Source organism: Chiloscyllium plagiosum, chromosome 4, assembly GCF_004010195.1.
Source record: "Chiloscyllium plagiosum isolate BGI_BamShark_2017 chromosome 4, ASM401019v2, whole genome shotgun sequence".
Lineage (NCBI taxonomy): Eukaryota > Metazoa > Chordata > Chondrichthyes > Orectolobiformes > Hemiscylliidae > Chiloscyllium > Chiloscyllium plagiosum.
The window spans coordinates 1,060,924-1,084,259 of record NC_057713.1 but is presented as its reverse complement, the minus strand read 5'-3'; the positions used below and the strand labels follow the sequence as shown (position 1 = coordinate 1,084,259).

The following is a 23,336-nucleotide window of genomic DNA, read 5'->3' as shown; positions in this document are numbered from 1 at the left end:
GGCGGGGTCAGGTGGTCGAGGTGGTAAACAGAAGCCCCAGGGCGGGGCAAAGACGAGGGGCGGGGCCTGACTGAGGTGGGAAGGTGGAGCCACAGTTTATGGGCCTGGGGCCAACCATGAAAAGGGTGGGGCACAGGAGGTTGAGGACCAGTGGGCGGGGCCACTAACGGGCGGAGCAAGGCACTCGTTGTTGGGCGAGTCCACGCTCGTTATTGGGCAGGACAAAGGGGCGGGACGGACAGGCACGCGGTGCCCTCCGAATGGGAGAGGGGGAAATGGGCGGTGCCCATGGAAAGGGGCGGGGCCAGGCTCCGGCTCCGGCTCCCGGCGTCCTGACGCTTTGCGTGCTGGTGCGTGCCTGCGCGCGCGCTGCCGGTGGTGGAGCGAGTGTGGCTCGAGCTGTCCGTGTGGAGGTTTTGATGCGAAAAAATAACTCGCGGAGAAAGCGGCTCTGAGGAAAATAATCATCAATAATCACCCGAGCCTGAGTGTGAGGGGAGGGGAACGATGGAGCAGGCGAGCAGTGGGCTCCGGCTACAGGCTGGCAGCGGCCTCCTGGGCACCCGGCTGTGAACTAACGGACTGTCCTTTTGTGATCGGAGCTGAGGAGGGTCCGGGCCGGCCCGAGCTCCGCTGACCCCTACCCCCTGACCCCTTGACCTCCGACCCTTTTCCCCGGCCTCCGATCCCTCTACCCCCTAACCCTAGCCCCAGCCCCTAGCCATGAATTTCCAGTCTCAGCCCTCTCTCCATGCTGGCTCCCCGGGCTCTGGCTCCGGGGGTTCGGGCGGCTCGGTGTCCGTGTCGGTGTTGGGACCACCCGGTGGGGCTCTGGGTCTGGGCTGCGGCTCAGGCTCGGGCTCCATGCCGGTGCTGTCTCACTCCGGCTCCAACTCGGCCGCCTCCGCCACCTCCCCGGCCCAGGCTCAGCAGCTGGTGCTGTCCAACTCGGCGGCCATCCGAGCAGAGATCCAGCGCTTCGAAAGCGTTCATCCCAACATCTACGCCATTTACGATTTAATCGAAAGGATCGAGGACATGGGGCTGCAAAACCAGATCCGGGAGCATGTTATCAGCATCGAAGGTAGGAACGCGATTATTGCAAATGTCAGCTCGATGGTGCATTCATCGCTTTATCAACACCGATTTCAGTTTATCGATCGTTGTATTGATCACTGGGCTTATCAATACCAATTATAATTTATCGATGATTGCAAACATCAGATACTGGTCACGGGCGCATCAACACTGATTGCGAGCTGATTTCAAATCAATGCGACATTAGATATCTGCGCTGCTGTGGTTTTGAATGGTATTGTCACCATGTGACATGTATAAATCTTGACTGTTGGGAATAAATCTACTTTTTGTTAATATTGTGCAGATTTTTTTGAAAAAAACCCTAATTGTTCTATTCGCTGCATTATTTAGAATATTATTATTGTAAATGGACAAGTTGATCTTTTGAGATTGGTTCAAACAAATGCTGAATATTAAAATAAAAGCCAGGTTATTTAAAAACTGTTTTTAATTATGTTGAATATTGCTGGTTAATTTTGGAGACATCTGGGAAATGAAAGCAGTGGGGACACAGATTAATAGATTTGTTTGTTAGAGACTAGGTGGAAATCATTTCCACTTTGTTTGCAGGTAGTTTAGATTAAAGTGTATATTGGATAATTCTCTTGTCACTAAATTTTATTTTTTTAATCTCACATCTGCGATACTGTAACTTGCACACTGAAGAATAAAGAGCAGCTTCATCCAAGGATTTTGCAGATCAGCTGTGATGGTTTATTTTTGACAGGGTCACTACTTTATCAACATTGAGCATCTTGTCATACGATGCAAAAATGGCCATGATCAGAGTGTTTCTAATAAACCATATATACAGGTGTATTGTGTGTTTTTATGGGTTGGGGATATTGTGTAACATTTGCTTGAAGGTAGGACTCCTGTATATAGGTTGACTGTCTTGCTTATAGTCATTTTAAGTATTAGATCTTGACAAGTCTTCATTATTGAAATGAAGTGGCAGTGGAGCACTTAATATACCTTTTAGCAAAAGATACTGACAATATTCAAGTGAATTAAGCATTAGATTTGGAGACAGAAACCAGGTTGATGACTTAAGAGAACAGTTATGAAATACTAGTTTTTGGATGTATGGGGGAATATCTTATTAATGGTTAATATTTGCTCAGCCCAAAAATATTCACTTTTGGGGAATGAAATGTGAGTGTCTCAGGTATGGTTTCAGTTCTGTGTTTTGTCTTTTAAATTCTGATTTTTTTATTATCCTATTTGCTGAATTTTTTTATTCATTCATGGAATAAGAAGGATAATACCTTTTGCTGTTACAAATAAATAAATTAATCTTTCTTTCATTCTGCACCTAGATGGTGTATTGTTTTAAAGTTATAATTGTGACCAATTTAAGGGGGGGTGTTTGATCTTGGGTGATCAGGGACTTGGGTTATTTGGGATGCAGGTTGTCGATCAGTTTATATTTTTGTTGAAGAATCAAGCAATTTTGCTGCATTGGATTTGAAAGAAGATGTGTTGAAATTAGCTGTAGGTTGTATATCTTGTCTAGTTATGGAGCATAGTTAGGACTGGACATGGTAGGAAAATCAAAGTAAAATATGCAATAAGCTCACTGTGGTGCTGTGTGACACTGTCGCAATCTGAATGAAGACCTCATTGAACTCTCAGCTCTGTTGCATTATTAGTTACCCAGCTGTTCAAACACTGCACTGTGGTAGGCAGCACTGTGATTATATCAAACAATCTATTTAAATAAGACTCAGTTCTTTTGAACTGTATCTTGAAATGTATATGAACCTAACATTATTTCTAATGTGGCATTGTAACAGATCGTGTGGGTGTCCCAGTAATTCTGAACTTGCAGTGAACACATGGCAGTTCCTGGTCAAGTAAATGCATGCCATTTCTTAACATATCAATGGGAGCCTCATATTTTACACATTTCAGTAAATGTTATTGGTGGGGGGAGTGAGTTAATAAAGGACATTATTCATGTTATTGCCTTGGGTTACTGTTATTTGCCATTGCACCTTTATATGTTAACTTTGAAAACTGTCTCTCATCCAGTGCATTGCTTGACATTTGTACTTGAGAGTAAGATTAAAGTTTCATAGAACATAGAACAATACAGCACAGAACAGGCCCTTCGGCCCACGATGTTGTGCCGAACATTTGTCCTAGCCTAAGCACCCATCCATGTACCTATCCAATTGCCACTTAAAGTTCGCCAATGATTCTGACTCTGCCACTCCCACAGGCAGTGCATTCCATGCCCCCACCACTCTCTGGGTAAAGAACCTACCCCTGACATCTCCCCTATACCTTCCACCCTTCACCGTAAATTTATGTCCCCTTGTAACACTCGGTTGTGCCCGGGGAAAAAGTTTCTGACTGTCTACTCTACCTATTCCTCTGATCATCTTATAAACCTCTATCAAGTCACCCCTCATCCTTCGCCGTTCCAACGAGAAAAGGCCGAGAACTCTCAACCTAGCCTCGTACGACTTCCTCTCCATTCCAGGCAACATCCTGGTAAATCTCCTCTGCACGCTAATGAACGCCAGTACACCATAGGCCTTCTTACAAGCTCTATCCACCTGAGTGGCAACCTTCAAAGATCTATTTACATAGACCCCAAGATCCCTCTGTTCCTCCACCTGACTTAGAACCCTACCATTAACCCTGTATTCCGCCTTCTTATTTGTCTTTCCAAAATGGACAACCTCACACTTGGCAGGGTTGAACTCCATCTGCCACTCCTCAACTCAGCTCTGCATCATATCTAAGTCCCTTTGCAGCCGACAACAGCCCTCCTCACTATCCACAACTCCACCAATCTTAGTATCATCTGCAAATTTACTGACCACTCTTCGACTCCCTCTTCCAAGTCATTAATAAAAATTACGAACAGCAGAGGACCCAGAACTGATCCCTGCGGAACTCCACTTGTAACTGGGCTCCAGGCTGAATATTTACCATCTACCACCACTCTTTGACTTCCACCGGTTAGCCAGTTTTCTATTCAACTGGCCAAATTTCCCTGTATCCCATGCCTCCTGACTTTCCGCATAAGCCTACCATGGGGAACCTTATCAAATGCCTTACTAAAATCCATGCACACTACATCCACTGTTCTACCCTCATCCACATGCTTGGTCACCTCCTCAAAGAATTCAATCAGACTTGTAAGGCAAGACCTACCCTTCACAAATCCGTGCTGGCTGTCCCTAATCAAGCAGTGTCTTTCCAGATACTCATAAATCCTATCCCTCAGTACACTTTCCATTACTTTGCGTACCACCGAAGTAAGACTAACTGCCCTATAATTCCCGGGGTTATCCCTATTCCCTTTTTTGAACAGGGGCACAACATTCGCCATTCTCCAGTCCCCTGGTACCACCCCTGTCGACAGTGAAGACGAAAAGATCATTGGCAACGGCTCTGCAATTTCCTCTCTTGCTTCCCACATAATCCTAGGATATATCCCGTCAGGCCCGGGGGACTTGTCTATCCTCAAGTTATTCAAAATGTCTAACACATCTTCCTTCCTAACAAGTATCTCCTCTAACTTACCAGTCCATTTCACACTCTCCTCTTCAACAATACGGTCCCTCTCGTTTGTAAATACTGAAGAAAAGTACTCATTCAAGACCTCACTTGTCTCTTCCGACTCAATACACAGTCTCCCACTACTGTCCTTGATCGGACCTATCCTCGTTCTCGTCATTCTCCTGTTTCTCACAAAAGCATAAAATGCCTTGGGGTTATCCTTGATCCTATCCACCAAAGATTTTTCATGCCCTCTCTTAGATCTCCTAATCCCTTTCTTCAGCTCCCTTCTGGCAATCCTGTATCCCTCCAATGCTCTGTCTGAACCTTGTTTCCTCAGCCTTATGTAAGCCCCCTTCTTCCTTTTTACAAGACATTCAACCTCCCTCGTCAACCAAGGTTCCCTCACACGACCATCTCTTTCCTGCCTGACAGGTACATACATATCAAGGACACGTCGTATCTGTTCCTTGAAAAAGTTCCACATTTCCACGACATCCTTCCCTGACAGCCTATGCTCCCAACTTAAGCTCCTCAGATCCTGTCTAGCAGCATCGTATTTACCCTTCCCCCAATTGTAAAACCTACCCTGTTGCACGCACCTATCTCTCTCCATAACCAAGGTGAAAGTCACAGAATTGTGGTCACCATCACCAAAAATGTTCACCCACTAACAAGCCCATCACTTGACCCGTTTCGTTACCAAGTACCAAATCCAATATGGCCTCCCCTCTGGTCGGGCAATCTACATACTGAGTTAGAAAAGCTTCCTGTACACACTGCACAAACACCGCCCCATCCAATCTACTTGATCTAAAGAGCTTCCAATCAATGTTTGGGAAGTTGAAATCACCCATGACTACTACCCTGTGGCTTCTGCACCTTTCCAAAATCTGTTTCCCAATCTGTTTCTCCACATCTCTGCTGCTATTGGGGGGCCTATAGTAAACACCCAACAAGGTGACTGCACCTTTCCTATTTCTGACTTCAGCCCATAGTACCTCTAAAGGCAGATCCCCCTCGAACTGCCTTTCTGCAGCTGTTATACCATTTCTAATTGGCAACGCCACACCCCCTCCTTTTTTACCACCCTCCCTAATCTTACTGAAACATCTGTAACCAGGAACCTCCAACAACCATTCCTGTCCCTCTTCTATCCACGTTTCCGTGATGGCCACAACATCGTAGTCCCAGGTACCGATCCACGCCTTAAGTTCACCCACCTTATTTCTGATACTCCTTGCATTGAAGGTTCCTTGGTGGTTGTGGCATAATCATCTCATTCAGTAATGGGGCTCTCATCTGGGGAGGGAATTGGCAGGGATTTATTTCTTGTTTTTGAATTTCATCATCATTGATTTGTGGGTCAGCTTCTTGGTCAAAGACTTGTAAATGACACAAGTTAACACAGCTGAACATGATGGAAATTAAAAATCTATGGAATATATGATGTGAAAAGGTTTCAAGATGACAGGGATTGAATGGACAGACAAGTGGCAGAAACCATTTCATTTGGCAAATTGAAAAATAAAAGGTTTTGGGAGAAAATTGATGTTTGAGTACAATGGAGAAACATGAGGTTTAGAGGAATATTGATACCTTGGCTGTAAACATGCAGTTCCTCAAAAATGGTGTCTTAGAAATAGCTTGTAGCATTTTGAATGTGATCAGTGGAGGCATGGAGTATGTAGGTATTTGCAGTGAAGTCAGCATATAGTATAAAAGACAGATCATACTTGACCAATCTAATTGAATACTTATGAGGTTGATAGGAGGAATATGGCGGTGGTTGTCTGTATGATTTTATGAAAACACTAATTAAACAAAACTGAGTCTCATGCTTTACCATGTGTGCCCATCTCTGTTTAGCTGATGATCAGCACTCGTTGATGTTGAGCATCACATGGGGTAAGCACTAAAGGTGTCAAGGATGCAAAATGTACTATCGTTTAGGGGCTTCAATGACCATCTCCAAGAGTGCCTCAGCAGCACCTGATTGAGTTGGTTAAATCAGGTGCTGAGGAAGCCAACAATAGGGAAAAAAACATACTTAATCTCATCCTTACAATCTCCCTCCTGTGGATGCATCTGTCCATGACTATTGAATAGTCCTTCACACGGTGGTTCACAGTGCTGGGAACCCAGGTTTGCTTCCAGCCTTGGGTGACTGTCTGTGTAGAGTTGCATATTCTCCCTGCATCTGCGTGGGTTTCCTCCAGGTGCTCCGGTTTCCTCCCTCAGTCCAAAGACGTGCAGGTCAGGTGAATTGGCCATACTAAATTGCCTATAGTGTTAGGTGCATTAGTCAGAGGGAAATGGGTCTGGGTGGGTTACTCTTCGGAGGGTTGGTGTGGACTTGTGGTGCCAAAGGGGCTGTTTCCACACTGTAGGGAATCTAATCAAATTAGAGTCACAAAATTGTAATCGCACAGAGGAGCCTCTCACAATATATTAATAACATGGAAGAAGGAAGCAAATTAACTCGAGCCAAATTTGTAGATAACACAAAATGGGTGGAAAGGCAGGTTGTGAGAGGGATACAAACAATTTACAGGGAAATTGATAGGTTCAGGAGTGGGCGAAAAGTCGACAAATAGAGCATAATGTAGGAAAATGTGAAGTTCATTTTGCATGAGAAAACAAAAGCACTGTGTTACTTAAATGGAGAAAAAAATTGCAGAAAGTTGCACCAGAGGTTCTTGGGGTACTTGTGCACAAAATGCAGAAAGCTAGCACACAGGTGCAGTAATTAGGAAGACTCATGCAATGTTGGCCCTCATTTCAAGGGGCTTGCTATATAAGAGTAGGGAAATCTTACTGCATCTGTACAAGATGCTGATAAGATCACAGTGGAATACAGTGAGCAGATTTTGCCCTCTTATTTAAAGAGGGATGCTACTGTATTTCATTGGAAGCAGTTCAGAGAAGATTCACTTGGATGATCCCTGGAATGGAGGGATTGCATTGTGAGCAAAGGTTAAACAGGTTGGGATCCCACTCATTGGAACTTAGAATGAGAGGTGATCTCATTGAAATATAGTGTACTCTGAAGGGACTTGATGCGGTAAATGCTGAGAGGCTGTTTCCCTTTGTGGGAAAGTCTAAGATCAGAAGACATAGTCTTAGCGTAATGGAGTACCAATTTAAGACTGAAATGAGGAGCAATCTCCTCTCTGAGGGTCATATCTCAAACTCCTTTCCACAGGGAACTATGGAGGAAGAGTCTTTTTATATATTTAAGGGTGATATGAATAGATTCTTGATCAGTAAGAAATCCAAAATTGTGGGGAAAGGGCAGGAAAGTGCATGTGTGGAGTGTCAGATCAGTCTTGACCCTTTTGAATGTTTGAACAGGCTTTAAGGACGAAATGGCATCCTACGCTTTCTAATTGTTTTGGTTTTATGAGAACAGTCTCAATTACTTCATCAATCCTCAAAACTAGTTCCTGGAACTATACTAAATACATTCTGCCCCCACAAGTGAACCCATTACTGGTCTAACAAATATTTTATTCAAGTACAACGCCAACTCCTTGCTCTTGTTAATGCCCCTGTTAATAAAGCTGAGGATACCTTATGCTTCACTAAATTCTCTTTCCACATCTGCCACTTTCAGAGATCTGTGCGCACACATACCTAGGTCACTGTGATCCTGCATCCCCTTCAGGATTTTTTCTCCTATTTTGTCTTTCAGCATCACCTCACTGTTCTCTCTGCTTAAACCTCATCTGCCACCTATTTGCCCACTCCACCAACTTGTCAGTGTCCTTTTGGAGTTCCACAATGTCTTCAGTTTATAATTTTTCCAAGTTTGTGTCAACTGTAAACTTTAAAGCTGTGTGCCCGACACAGCAAAATCCAGATATTTAATACATGTCAAGAAAAGCAAGTGTCCCAGTACTGGCACCTCTAGCCTGAAAAATATATATTGACCATTACTTTCTGTTTCCTGTCACTCAGTTAATGTTGTACCCATGTTACTACTGTCATTTTTAATACCATGATCTATGACCTTCCTCAAGTCTGTTGTGTTGGTACTGTGTGAAAAGCCTTCTGGAAATTCATGCATATTACATCAAAAGCATTACCCTCAAGATTTTCTATTACATCTTCAAACACAATTGTCCTTTAGAAATCCTAATCAACCCACTTTATACATGTGACAACTAATTCTAACCAGAATAATTGTTTCCAGAAGCTTCCCCCACTACTGAAGATAAACTGACAGGTCTGTAATTGCTGGGATTATCCTTACAACTTTTCATGAACAAGACTGCAATGTTACAGTTAAAAATCACACAACACTTTGTACACCCCAGTCCAATGCCGGCATCTCCCAAACAATGTTTACAATTTCTTAGCAGTTCAAGTCAATCCTGCTCAGCTTTGTTCTTCAATTGAAGCCAGCTCTCTTGCTCTGGATTGTTGCATCTCTTTCTCCATCACCATCCTGAACTTTATACCGTGATCACTGTCTCCTGAAAGTTCTCCCACTGAAACGTGATTCACTTCACCCACCTCATTTCCAAGAACAAGGTCCAACAATGCATCCTTCTTGTTGAACTGGATGTGTAGTCAAAGAATGAAACCGGAAAGCAACAACACCCCCAGATTCTATGGATTACCTAAAGTACACAAACCAGACATCCCACTCAGACCCATAGTATCACTACCAGGGACACCATCATGGCCAAAGAACGACAACAGAAACTGAAACACCTGGTCAGCGGATCCAAACACTCTGTACAATCAACACAGGAATTCTTGGACATCATCAGAAATATACACAGAGACAAAGAAGAAACCATGATATCATTCGAAGTGACGGCACTGTTGATTGCAATACAGAGTGATTCCAACAGCACAGGTTCAATTCCCGTATGGCTGAGGTCAATATGAAGGCCCCATCTTCTGAACCCTACCCTTTACCTGAAGCATGGTGACCGTCAGATTAAATCACCCTCCGTCATCTCCCTTACTGTACTGACTTTAATGGTAAAGTTTGCTTGGGCCACAGAGAGAAGTAGCTTTATATGACAGTGTTTCAGTGCCCAAGTGCAGCACTGCACCACTTTAAAACAACCTGATATGAAAAAAAGGAAGATCAGCAATTCTACACTATTTTAATGAGAAAATCAGTTAATCCACGTAGTCCATTCAATGTATTATATCAGGGAACAGACATTAATTTCAGACAGACTAGAATGTATAACAAATGATGTGCAGACTGGTGTTGATACATCCAGACCTCCGACTGTTCTCAGTAGGTAGCATATGGAATAACAGTATTTTTTAAATCAGTGAGTACATGTGTTAACTGTGTAAAATCCTGAAAACACTAAAACTTTAATTGGGCTTCACTTTGTATTGAAATATAAACCATAGCCGAATTAATTAGGTTTGGATAGTAGTGTGACAAAATCATTAATATGGCAGGGAATGTTACTGACAGGTATAAAGTCCACGTGACAAACTGTATTGTACCACCACCGCATTTTCCAAGTTTCCCACTGTGCAAGCCAAGGTATAACAAAACAAAGCTCAGTATTGATTCTAATAGCATAAGTTCTATTGTAATGAAATATTGGTAGCTGGCCTTTTTATTTTGTATGACTACATGACTCACTCATGATTTGTTGTGGTTCTGTTCGCCGAGCTGGGAGTTTTTGTTGCAAATGTTTCGTCCCCTGGCTAGGCGACATCATCGGTGCTTGGGAGCCTCCTGCGAAGCGGCAGGGACAGACCACTATAAACACTGGAGGAAACATCAAAGAAGCGCTTCGCAGGAGGCTCCCAAGCACTGATGATGTCGCCTAGCCAGGGGACGAAACGTTTGCAACAAAAACTTCCAGCTCGGCGAACAGAACCACAACAACGAGCACCCGAGCTACAAATCTTCGCACAAACTTTGGATGTGTAGTGCTGTAGGAAACTCTCCCGAACACAGTCCAGGAAAACTTTTCTTGCTGCCCCTTACACTACCAGTATCCTAGGCTCAGTTTGAGTAACTGAAGTCCCCTTTTATAACTACTCCATAATATTGACATTTCTCTTGTATTGGAGATAGTGATGTCTGCAGCTGCTGGAAAGTCAGTGTTGTTAAAATGTGGAGCTGGAAAAAACACAGCAGGGCGAGCAGGAGGGTTGATATTTTGAGCAGGCCCCTTCAGGGCCTCATGAGTCCTGATGGAGGGTCCTGACCGAAACATCGACTCTCCTGCTCCTCTGCTGCTTGACTTGCTGTGCTTTTACAAACTCCATGTCTTGTCAACTCGTTTCTCTCATGTTTTTCATAGAAAATTCAAACAGTCCGCACAGTCCAGGCCCTTCGGCCTCCTTGTTATGCCGGCCTTTTATCCTCTTCTAAGATCTGAGCAGATTTGTTCCTCTATGTCCTTTCCACCAGTTGGTAGTCTATAGTTTACACCACGCAATATAATTACACCCTTCTAATTCCTTTGCTCTAACCAACTTCACTCTGTCCTTGAACCATCCTGAGGTATCCTCTTTTTCCATCACTGAAATGACTGTCTTAACCAATACTGCTACCTCTCTACCTTTCCTTTCTTTCCTGAATAACTACTCATACCCTGGAATATTTAACACCCAGTCATTCCTTTCCTTGCGCCGCATCTTTGTTATGGCTGCGATATGATATTTCCACATGGCAATGTGGAACTCCCCAACTTTGGTGGAAGGATGCCTCTGGTGGTGGGGGAGTCTAGAACCAGGGGTCATAGTTGAAGGGTAAGGAGTAAACCTTTTAGGACTGAGGTTAGGAGAAATTCTTCCCAGAGAGTAGTGTGCCTGTGGAATTCACTACCACAGAAAGTGATTGAGGCCAAAATATTTAGTTTTCAAGAAAGAGCAATATACATAGCTTTTGTGGCTAAAGGAATCAAAGGATATGGAAGGAGGACGGAATTAGGATACTGAAATCGCTGATCAGCCGTGATCATATTGAATGGAGGAGCAGACTTGATTTAGCTCTATATTGGGAAAACAGGTCTTGCTGGAATAACTCAGCAGCATCTGTGGAGAGAAAGCAGAGTTAATGTTTCAGGTCCAGTGACCCTTCTCCAGAATTGATTGTGGCTTGGAAAGTGTTTGTATATATGCTGAAGATGAAGTAGTGGGAGTGGGGAAGAGTAAACGATAGGTGGAGATGGAAGAGAAAAATACTTGGGCAGACAAAGTAATGGTCAATGTGGGAGAATTGCCCATATTGTTCAGGGATGTATAGCCTAGGTGCATTTGGGGAAATGTTGAATAATAGGAGTAGGGAAATGGGTCTGGGTGGGATACACTTTGGAGGGTTCGTCTGGACTTGTTGGGCCAAATGGCCAGTTTCCACACTGTAGGGATTCTGTGATTCGACGAACATGGTGGTGTGTTGATGTGGCAGTCAATAAGAACCTGAGAGTCATTTTTGTGGACAGAACATAGCTGTTCTGTAAAGGGGTCGCCAGCCAGCATTTCACCTCCCTGGCATAGAGCAGACGTAGAATCTTATTTTGGACTTCATTTCTTTCTCTCTTGCTTCAACTTCACTTATTATCTTGGCTAGCTGTACTCCCAAGTACTTTGTGAAACCTGGTATTCTCCATTACCATTTGCTGTTGGTTCCAACACCCTATCAAGTTAGTTCAGTCCTTGCAAGACAAAGTCTCATCTTCACATTGAGGATACCCTCAGTAGTGTTGTGTGGAACTACTATAGTGTGCATCCCTAATTGTTCTTGAGTAGGTCATAGTGAGCTATTTTTTTAAGGGTACTGGTGGGATAAAAAGCATATTGCTGAAAAGAATATGTTTTGTCAAAGCATTTCATCTTGCACTCATCAGGATATTTCGCAAACATATAATTTTATGGGAAAAATGAAGGAGAGTCATTCTCTGAGCTGGAAGACATGATTTGAATCCAGGTGAAGGAAAGTAATTTATAGTGTGTATAGTTGACTTTGAAATCAACTATAAAGGAAAAAAATAAACCATGTGAGGCCATTTCAAGTTTGCTTTGCCATTGCATCTAAAGGTCTGCAAAAAACAAAACACAGAATTGCAGATGCTGGAAATCAGAAACAGAATCAGAAATTGCTGGAAAAACTCAGCAGGTCTGGCAGCATCTGAGGAGATAAAGCAGAGTTAATGCTTCTGGTCCAGTGGGCCTTGATGTGGTATTCACTCAAGAGAGAAATAAAACTTATACCTCTGCCCTCTCAAACTTAGGAAAACATTGTTGCCTCCACTCTCATTTCTGAACAAGTAGTATTATCATGGGGTATGCTCTTCAACTTGTGCTTGTCTTAGTTTAAACACTTTTTCCGGCTGTTTTTCCTGAAATTCCATCCTCATGTCTTCTTCCCTTTCTCAATTCTCACATTTGGTTTCTTTCTTCCTCAACTCTCTCTCCCTTTGTCTCTAACCTGCTGTTGTAACCATTGTATTTATATGGTGAGTCCAGCTGAATCTCTGGTCAATGGTAACCTCAAGGATGTTGATGGTGGGGAATTCAGTGATGGTAACACCATTGAATGTAAGTGAGCATTAGTTAGATTATCGCTTATTGGAAATAGTCATTGCCTGGTATTTGTGTGGTGCAAATGTTACTTGCCACTTGTCAGGCCAAACCTGGATGTTGTCCAGATTTTGTTGCATTTTGAACATGAACTGCTTCAGTATCTGAGGAGCCTTGAAAGGTGGTGAACATTGTGCAGTCATTGATGAACATCCCACTTCTGACCTTAAGATGGTCCATCTTAAACAGAAAGTGATTGGTCCTAGGACGCTTACCTGAGGAGCCCCTGCAGAGATGTCCTAGTGCTGAGATGGCTGACCTCCAATAAGCACAACCATCTTCTCATTCTCCAGATATGACTCCAACCAGCAGAGATACCCATTGACTCTTCTTTTGCTTGAGCTGTTTGATGCCATGCTCGCTTGTATATGACCATGATGCCAAGGGCTGTCACTGTTACGTCAGCTATGGAATTCATTGCTTTAGTTCATGTTTGAACCAAGACTGTAGTGAGGTCAGGAGTTGTGTGGCCCTGGTGGAACTGAAACAGGGCATCAGGGGGCGGGGTGTTGCTAAGCAGGTACCTGATAGCACTTTTGATGACACCTTCCATCACTTTAATGATAACTGAGAATAGAATGATGGTGCAGTAATTGGCTGAGTTGGATTTGTCCTACTTTTTGTGCGTCGGACATACCTGGGCAATTTTTCACATTGTCAGGTAGATTCCTAGTGTTGTAACTGTACTGGAACTGCTTGACTAGGGGATTGGCAAGTGTTGAAGCACAGTACTTTTGTTAGAATATTATCATTGAGGTATTCTATGTTCTATGTTCTATGTTCTATGTTCTATGTTCTATGTTCTATGTTCTATGTTCTATGACTAGGGGATTGGCAAGTGTTGAAGCACAGTACTTTTGTTAGAATATTATCATTGAGGTATCCAATGCATCAAACTAATTCTGATTGCTCGTCCCAACTGCCCAGGGGGCAGTTAAGAGTCAACCATGTTGCTGTGGATCTGGAGTCACATGTAGACTAGACCCTGGGAAGGGTGGAAGTTTCCTTCCCCAAAGAGTATTAATGAATCAGATGGGTTTTTCCAACAATTGGCAATAGATTCATGGTCATCGTTAGACTCTTAATTCCAGATTTCTTTTTAAATAATTTAAATTCCACTGTCTGCCGTGGTGGGATTCGAACCTGGGTCTCAGGGTTAACAGTCCAGCGATAATACTGCTAAGCCATTGTCTCCTCCCTTGTAATGATTGAGTCAGAGATATGCTAAGCTATCAGGTTGTTTTGGAGTACAATTCTGCTGCTGTTGATGGCCCACAGTGCCTCATGTATGCCAGGTCTTGTGTTATTAGATCTGTTTGAAGTCTTTTCCAGTTAGCACAGTGATAGTGCCATGCAACACAATGGAGGGTAATCTTCGTGTGAAGGTGGGACTTCATCGCCACAGAGACTATGTGGTGGTCACTCTTACCAATACTGTCACAGACAGATGCATTTGCATGAGGCAGATTACTAAGGATGAGGTGAAGTATAATTTTCCCTCTTGGTTCTCTCACTCCTTGCTAACAGCTTTCTGATCAGACCAGTCAGGTGCTGATCCACACTTGGTGGTGAGCATTGAAATCCCCTACCCAGAGTACATTTTTGTACTTGCCACCCAGGTGCTTCCTCTGCATGTTGTTCAGCATTGAATACTGGTGCAGCAACCAAGGGAGGACTTTACGAGGTAATCCATGGGAGGTTTCCTTGCCCATGGCTGGTGTTAATGTTGAGGACTCTGAGGACAACTCCCTGCTGACTGTGTTTTCCAGTGCTGACTCTGTCCTGCTGATGAGACAGGACATATCCAGCGATGTGGATGGTGGTAGCTAGGACATTGTCATAGTCTCAGAATCATACCTGACAAACAATGTCAGGCTCTAGCCCCCAGATGTCAGTAAGGAGGACTGTGTCTCCTTGTGCATGATTGCAGAAAACTAATAGAAAGCATCCCTGATGAAGGGCTTTTGCCTGAAATGTCGATTCTCCTGCTTCTCGGATGCTGCCTGACCTGCTGTGCTTTTCCAGCACCACGCTAATCTTAGAACATAGAACATAGAACAATACAGCACAGAGCAGGCCCTTCGGCCCACGATGTTGTGCCGAACATTTGTCCTAGCCTAAGCACCCATCCATGTACCTATCCAATTGCCGCTTAAAGGTCACCAAAGATTCTGACTCTACCACTCCCACTGGCAGCGCATTCCATGCCCCCACCACTCTCTGGGTAAAGAACCGTACTACCTATTCTCCATTCCAGGCAACATCCTGGTAAATCTTCTCTGCACCCTCTCCAAAGCTTCCACATCTTTCCTAAAGTGAGGCGACCTGAACTGCACACAGTACTCCAAATGTGGCCTAACCAAAGTCCTGTAATCTTGACTGTAATCTCCAGCATCTGCAGTACCCCTTCTGTCCTGCCGAAGGCTAATAAGCAGGTTCAGCAAGAAATCAGGAGGGTAAACAAATTATAGCATTTGTTACGAAAGGAATGGCGCATAACATCACGGAGGTGTTGTTGCAACTTCACGTTGTTAGTGAGACAGCATCTGGAGTACTGTGTATAGTTTTGGTCTCCTTACTTGGGGAGGGCTGTAATTGCATTGGAGGCAGTTCAGAGAAAGTTCACGAGATTATTTCCAGAGATGAGAGGCTTGCTGTATGAAAAGGGATTCAGCAGTTTAGGCCTATACTCTCTCGGGTTCAGAAGAATGAGAGGAGATCTAATTGAGGTATATAGGTGTAAAGAGGTTTGACAAAGTTAATGTAGAATGGATGTTTCCTTTAGTGTGGCAATCTAGAATGAGAGCTCGTAGTTTTAGGCTAAGGGCAGATTTAAAAAACAGATTTGGGCAAGTTACTTCTGTCTAAGGGGACCTTCATGAACCTGTGGAATCACTACCCAGAATGTGGTGGATGTTGGGACATGGAGTGAATTTAAGGAAGAGAAAGACAGCTTTTTCAATAGTAATGAGATGAAGAGTTAAAGAGAGCAGGATGAAAAGTGCAGTTGAGCTGAGCCATAATTATTAATCATGAGTCATGATTAGCCTCGATTGTATTAAATGGCAGAGTGAGCTGGAGTGGTTGAATTGCCTATTGCTGTTCCTAGTCTTGGCAATGTTGTTTCTTTTTCTGTTAATTCAAGAAAGCTTGATTAAATTGGCTTCTTTTAAAATACAGTATCATTTAGATCTAGGAGGAGGAGGACCCTTTTAAAATTAACGTTATTGTGAGCAAATGAGCATTCAATTGGAGGACTGTATTGAGAGTATTTGACAAGCAAAGTTTGTTGGCGAGATTAGATAATAAAGGGATATTGGCAAATTCCATTGACCGTCATAGAAATATCAGCTTTTGTAACTGTGGAAAGACTTAATTGATATACAGTCATCCTGTTCAGAATATTAAATACACCAGCAAATATTGAACAACCAAATCATTGAAGAATCATGCAACTGTGATGTATATGTTGTTGATTTGATTATGATTATCCAAATCTGGGAGGAAGAGTTAAAATACTTGAATGAATTATTTAGTCAGTTTAAAAAAGCCAGTTTGGTTGTAAACTTGAGGTGAATTGAATTTGCCAAAGTAGAAGAAAGTTATTCAGACCATTCTGTTGGGACAATGCCAAGTAGCACCCAGAGGAGAAAAAAGGGTCTATCTTTTATTTTTCCATTGCCTGAGACAGAATGACAAATTTTACAAGATGCAGGTAAGAGTGATTTCTGATATTAGCATTGTAACGGCTCCCTTGGCAAGTTGGTAAAGAAATGTTAGAACTTTGAATGGACAAAGGAGTGTCAGATTGCCTTTGACAGCTTGAGAGCTGTACTGACTGCTGCACTGGTTTTAGCAGCAGGAGGTAGAAACGGGCGGTTCGGGGTTGTGGGACTATGAGGTTATGTTAGAACTTTGAATGGACAAAGGAGTGTCAGATTGCCTTTGACAGCTTGAGAGCTGTACTGACTGCTGCACTGGTTTTAGCAGCATCAACTTAGTCAAAGACATTTACAATGCATATTGATGCCAGCAATGTCTGTGTTGCTGCAGGACTGACACAGCATGTTGAAATGTGTAACAAATGGCTGGTCAATTACTTTTCTCATAAGTTGAATTCTTGCCAGCAGAAACACTCAACCGTGAAAAATAGAGTATTTGAGCTTTTCCTTGATTTGTGCATAGGATGTGGGTGCTGCTGGGTGGGCCAGCATTGTTGCTTGGAACAAAATGCATTTAAAGGTTTGCTGTGGGTTTAGAGTCGCATGAAGGCCAGACCAGATAAGAATGATAGTTTTCTTCCCTAAGGGACATCAGTGAAGTAGATGGGGTTCTCTAACAATTGACAATCGTTTCATGGTCACAATTAGACTCTTCTAGATTTTTAATGATTTCAAATTCGATCACCTGCCATGATGGAATTCAGACTTGGGTCTCTGGATTAAAAGTCAAGGGATAATGCCACTTGATTGTCATCTCCCTGAGGCTTAGTGTTGGCTCAACAACATTTTGAGTCTGCATATTCAGTAACTCTGTTATTCATATGACCACAATCGTCTAGATTCTGAGTGAAATTTCATACCAAAAATCTGAGAATGTTTGTTTCGTCAATTTGAGAATCATTCACATAGCAGGAAGAGGCAATGCAATGGCAGATTCTTTATTAAGGGCAAATACAGAAGAATACAAATGTAATGATTAAAATGGACGACTGCAGAATTTTGTTTTTATGGACCTGGTATATTTGATGTAAATATATTATCACTGGTAGAGGGAAATCTGTATAAGTTAAATAGAAAGAGAAGATGGGATTGGAATAGAGGTGTATAAAGTATAATGGCTAACTTTGTGCTGAATTTATATTATGCATTTTAGAACGTAAACATAGAACAATGCAGTGCAGAACAGGCCCTTTGGCCCTCGATGTTGCGCCGACCTGTGAACTATTCTCAGCTCGTCCCACCACACTATCCCAAAATCATCCATGTGTTTATCTAAGGATTGTTTAAATCTCCCTAATGTGGCTGAGTTGACTACATTAGCAGGTAGTGCATTCCATGCCCTTGCCACTCTCTGCGTAAAGAACCTGCCTCTGACATCTGTCTTAAATCTGTCACCCCTCAATTTGTAGTTATGTCCCCTCGTACACGCTGACGTCATCATCCCTAGGAAAAAGTCTTTCACTGTCTGTTAGTTTCATTTTTGAATATTCTTGAAGGTGGTGTGGAAAAGGCTTGAATCTGTTGTTTGCCTGAATCTTCCTGAAGTTTAAAACCATAAAGCCCATGTTTGCAGTGTGAAAAAGGAACTATTTATCCATTCTGATCTCATTCACCCTATCCATGCCCCTCGTGATTTTATAAACTCTGTGACCTGACAGACATTTATAAAATCATGGTGGGGCATGGATAAGATATTTAGCCAGATTTCTTTCCTTGGTAGAGTCGTCCAAAATCAGAGGACTTTGCTTTAAGGTGAGAGGAGCAAGGTTTAAAAGGGACCTGAGGAGCAATGTTTTCACGGGGAGGATGGTGCGTGTATGGAACAAGCTGTCAGAGGAGGTGGTGGAGGCCGACACGTAGTGTACATGTACGCGAATAAGAAGAGTTTAGTGGGAAATGGGCCAAATGCTGGCAAGTGGAACTAGATCAGTTGAAATCAGGTTGGTGTGAACGAGTTGGACCGAAGAGCCTGTTTTCATGTTGTATAACTGAGACACTATGACTTGTTTGATAGCCTTATAGATTACAGCACTTAAGGTGTAAATCCAGTTACCTTTTCAGTGAATTGTGTTTCTGCCTCCATCACTAAACCAGGGTAAGTTCCAAATGCCTGTCCTAAAAATATTTTCTTTGTATTCTTTTAATTTTAATTTCACCTTAAGTCGGTGCCCCTTGGGAGTTGACCTCTCTGCTGGGGAAAACCTGCCTTGTCAGACTTTCTATTTAAGCCTCAATCATGGTTCCTATATTTCAGTCCCAAATATACACAGCAAACAGCAGGGACTCAACACGGAGCTCATTGGATACTAATCCTTAGAACATCTGTTATTTCCTTCCTGACTTCCTTTAACAGCATGGAATAGAATACATCCAGTCTCGGTGATTTGTCCACCATCGAGGATATCTGTCCCTCCAGTACTACATCTTGCATTATTATTATTGCAATGTATCTTGGCAGTTTAGATACAAAAGAGGCAGAGAAAAAACTGCACTATTGTTTTGCGACAGGAGTCTAATGAATTTCAGAGAAAGACAGGCTAACCCAGAAAACAAGTCACTTTTTCTGTGGTGGTTCCCCTGTTTTTCACTGATTCCTCGGAAGCAAATGGGACTTGAACATGGGTCTCCTGGTTCAGATATAGGAGTACTATTACTGCACCACAAGAGTCCTTACTGGAATTCCCTCCCTGAGGGCATTGTGAGTCTACCTACAGTATATTGACTGCAGTGGTCCATTAAGGCAGCTCACCACTACCTTCTCAAGGGCAACTAGGGATGGGCAATAAATGCTAGCTAACCAAGGACACCCACATTGTTGAGTGAATACAAAGAAGCAGTTTTTCTAGATGAAAGGCAGCCTTGATGCCAAGGGCATTGACTCTTGCCTCCACCTTTGGAATTCAACTCTCTTTTTTTCATGTTTGAACGAAGGTTGTAATGAGGTCAGGAGATCAGTGGCCATGGCAGTACCCAAACTGTGCATCAGTGAGCAGATTATTGCTAAGCAAGTAGCACTGATAGTGCTGTTGATGACACCTTCCATCAATTTACTGATAATTGAGAATTGACTGATCGGTCAGTATTTGGCCAGGTTGGATTTGCCTTGTTTTCTTATGTATACAGGTAGCAATTTTTCAACTTGTTGGTTGGATCCAGTTTTGTCTTTGTACAGGAACAGCTTGAATGGTTGAAGATTGATGTCTGTGATGCTGGATACATTGGGGACAAGCTGTGATGGATTATCGAATCAACAGTTTTGGCTGAAGGTGATTGCAAATACTTCAATCTAGCCTTTTGCACCCCCAAAAATGAGGGTGGTGGTGGAGGGTTGTTTTTCAGACTGGAGGCCTGTGACCAGTGGAGTGCCACAAGGATCGGTATTGGGCCCTCTAATTTTTGTCATTTACATAAATGATTTGGATGTGAGCATAAGAGGTACAGTTAGTAAGTTTTCAGATGACACCAAAATTGGAGATGTAGTGGACAGCGAAGAGGGTTACCTCAGATTACAACAGGATCTGTACCAGATGGGCCAATGGGCTGAGAAGTGGCAGATGGAGTTTAATTCAGATAAATGCGAGGTGCTGCATTTTGGGAAAGCAAATCTTAGCAGGACTTATACACTTAATGGTAAGGTCCTAGGGAGTGTTGCTGAACAAAGAGACCTTGGAGTGGAGGTTCATAGCTCCTTGAAAGTGGATAGTGAAGAAGCCCGTTTGGTATGCTTTCCTTTATTGGTCAGAGTATTGAATACAGGAGTTGGGAGGTCATGGTGCAGCTGTACAGGACATTGGTTAGGCCACTGTTGGAATATTGTGTGCAATTCTGGTTTCCTTCCTATCGGAAAGATGTTGTGAAACTTGAAAGAGTTCAGAAAAGATTTACGAGGATGTTGCCAGGGTTGGAGGATCTGAGCTACAGGGAGAGGCTGAACAGGCTAGGGCTGTTTTCCCTGGAGCGTCGGAGGCTGAGGGGTGACCTTATAGAGGTTTACAAAATTATGATGGGCATGGATAGGATAAATAGACCCTGGGGTCGGGGAGTCCAGAACTAGAAGGCATAGGTCTAGGGTGAGAAGGGAAAGATATAAAAGAGACCTTAAGGGGCAATGTTTGCACGCGGAGGGTGGTACGTGTATGGAATGGCCTGCCAGACGATGTGGTGGAGGCTGGTACAATTGCAAAATTTAAGAGGCATTTGGATGGGTATATGAATAGGAAGGATATGGGCCAGGTGCTGGTACGTGGGACTAGATTGGGTTGGGATATCTGGTCGGCATGGACGGGTTGGACTGAAGGGCCTGTTTCCATGCTGTACGTGTCTCTATGACTCTATGATTGGGGATTTGTGGAGCATCCACCTCCTATTTGTTTAATTGTCCATCACTATTTATAACTGGCTGTGGCAGGACTGCAGAGCTTAGATCTGATCTTGGTTATAGGATTGTTTAACTATTGCGTAAGTCTTTTGTTTCGCACGGGAGTTGTTCTGTGTTGTAGCTTTGTCTCACTTATGAGTATGTCTAGTGCTGCTCCTGGCATGTGCTTCTGCACTCTTTATTGAACCACGGCTGATCTGATCCTAGACTTCCAAAGCAGAGTCGTACTGGACTCAATATTAATTTTGTTACCCTCTCTATAGATGTTGCCAGACCTGCTGAGTTTCCAGTGTTGGGTTCTTTTGTCAAGTTTGCACGTGAGATGCAATTCGCACACACCAACTTGTTCTAACAGTTAAAGTTTATTAAAGCTTGTACAAGCTAGCAGGCCTGTGAGGTTGAGTCAAAAGAGGTCTTGAACAAAGAATATGCATCCCCTTTACACAGGTCGGTGAGCAATACTTACAGATACTCTGACCACTCCCCCACAGTTGCATACCACTCAAGACAACCCCCCCTGTCACTCTCAGTCACATGTTACCTCAGGTACTATGGTAGGATGAGATCATGCTCAAGAGAGAATGCAAATGCTAATGCCTTAATCCTGGGGAATCGTTATGCAGACAATTTCCTGACTCATTGATTCCCCAAGACAATACAGATGCGAGGTGTCCTAGCTTCGGGGATGGCTCGAAAGCATTTCTGAATGGAAGACCCTTCAGCCCAACAAGTCCACACTGACCTTCTGAAGAGTAACCGACCCAGACCCATTTCCCTACCCTATATGTACCCATGATTAATGCATCTAAGACTATGGGCAATTTAGCGTGGCCAGTTCACCTGACCTGTACATCTTTGGATTGTGGCAGGAGACCGGAGCACCTGGACGAAACCAGATATGGGGAGAATGTGCAAATTCCACACAAACAGTCACCAGAGGTGGGAATTGAACCTGGATCCTTGGCGCTGTGAGGCAGCAGTGCTAACCATTGAGCCGTCATGCCAGCAGCTTTCTTCTCATACCCTTTGAGCTCTTTAATCCTAAGAATTATATCTAACTCCTCTTTAAAACATTCAGTATTTTGGCCTCAAAGGCTTATTGCAGCAGAGAATTCTCCAGGCTCACCACTCTGTTGTTCTTTATCATGTCAGTACACATGCCCCTCCAAATCACGTGCTTTCGTTTCACATCTCGTCTCTTATGTGGGGTCTTATTGAAAGTCTTCTGAGGGCCCAAATAAACTGCATCCATGGTTCCTCCTCAACAACTCTACCAGTTACATTCTCGAAAAATTCCAGCAAGATTGTCCAGCATGATTTCCCTTTTAGTAAATGCATGCTGACTCTGTCTGAACTTGTCATTGCTTTCCAAGTGCTATTAAGTCTTTTATAATGGAATATAGCAGTAGGATTTTGTCTATTATCGATGTCAGGTTATCTGATCTATAATTCTATGTTTTCTTTCAGTCTCCTTTTTAAACATGGTGTTCATTGACCTACCCCTCTCTGAGGATGAAAGATCAGTCCTCACCTTCATTCCCCTACGCTCTCGGATTAATGAGTTCAACACGAGGCGTGACATCGAACAATTCTTCCGCCGCCTTCGCCTCCGCGCCTACTTCTTCAACCTAGACTCTCGCCCACCCTCTGACGACCCCTTCTCACGCCTCCAACACACCCCATCCACCTGGATACCCCGTGCTGGCCTCTTACCTGCCCTCAACCTCTTCATAGCCAACTGCCGCTGCGATATTAACCGTCACCTGAACTCCTCCACCCCTCTCACCCACTCCAACCTCTCGCCCTCGGAACGCGCAGCCCTCCACTCCCTGTTCCAACCCCAACCTCACTATCAAACCGGCAGACAAGGGAGGCGCGGTAGTAGTTTGGCGCACCGACTTTTACACCGCTGAGGCCAAACGCCAGCTCGCAGATACCTCCTCCTACTGCCCCCTTGACCATGACCCCACCTCCCACCACCAAACCATCATCTCCCAGACCATCCATGACCTCATCACCTCGGGGGATCTCCCATCCACCGCCTCTAACCTCATAGTCCCACA

The 23,336-nt window shown here is 43.5% G+C and overlaps 1 protein-coding gene across 1 annotated transcript in view; it reads left to right on the top strand.

Moving 5' to 3' along the window:
• The first annotated feature begins 336 nt into the window (after positions 1 to 336).
• Positions 337 to 23,336, top strand: part of agap3 (ArfGAP with GTPase domain, ankyrin repeat and PH domain 3) — a 660,759-nt gene continuing 637,759 nt past the window's right edge. The window contains exon 1 of the mRNA XM_043687549.1: positions 337 to 1,084. Coding sequence (XP_043543484.1) covers positions 724 to 1,084 — 361 coding nt within the window. The 5' untranslated portion in view covers positions 337 to 723. The remainder of the gene's footprint in view (positions 1,085 to 23,336) is intronic.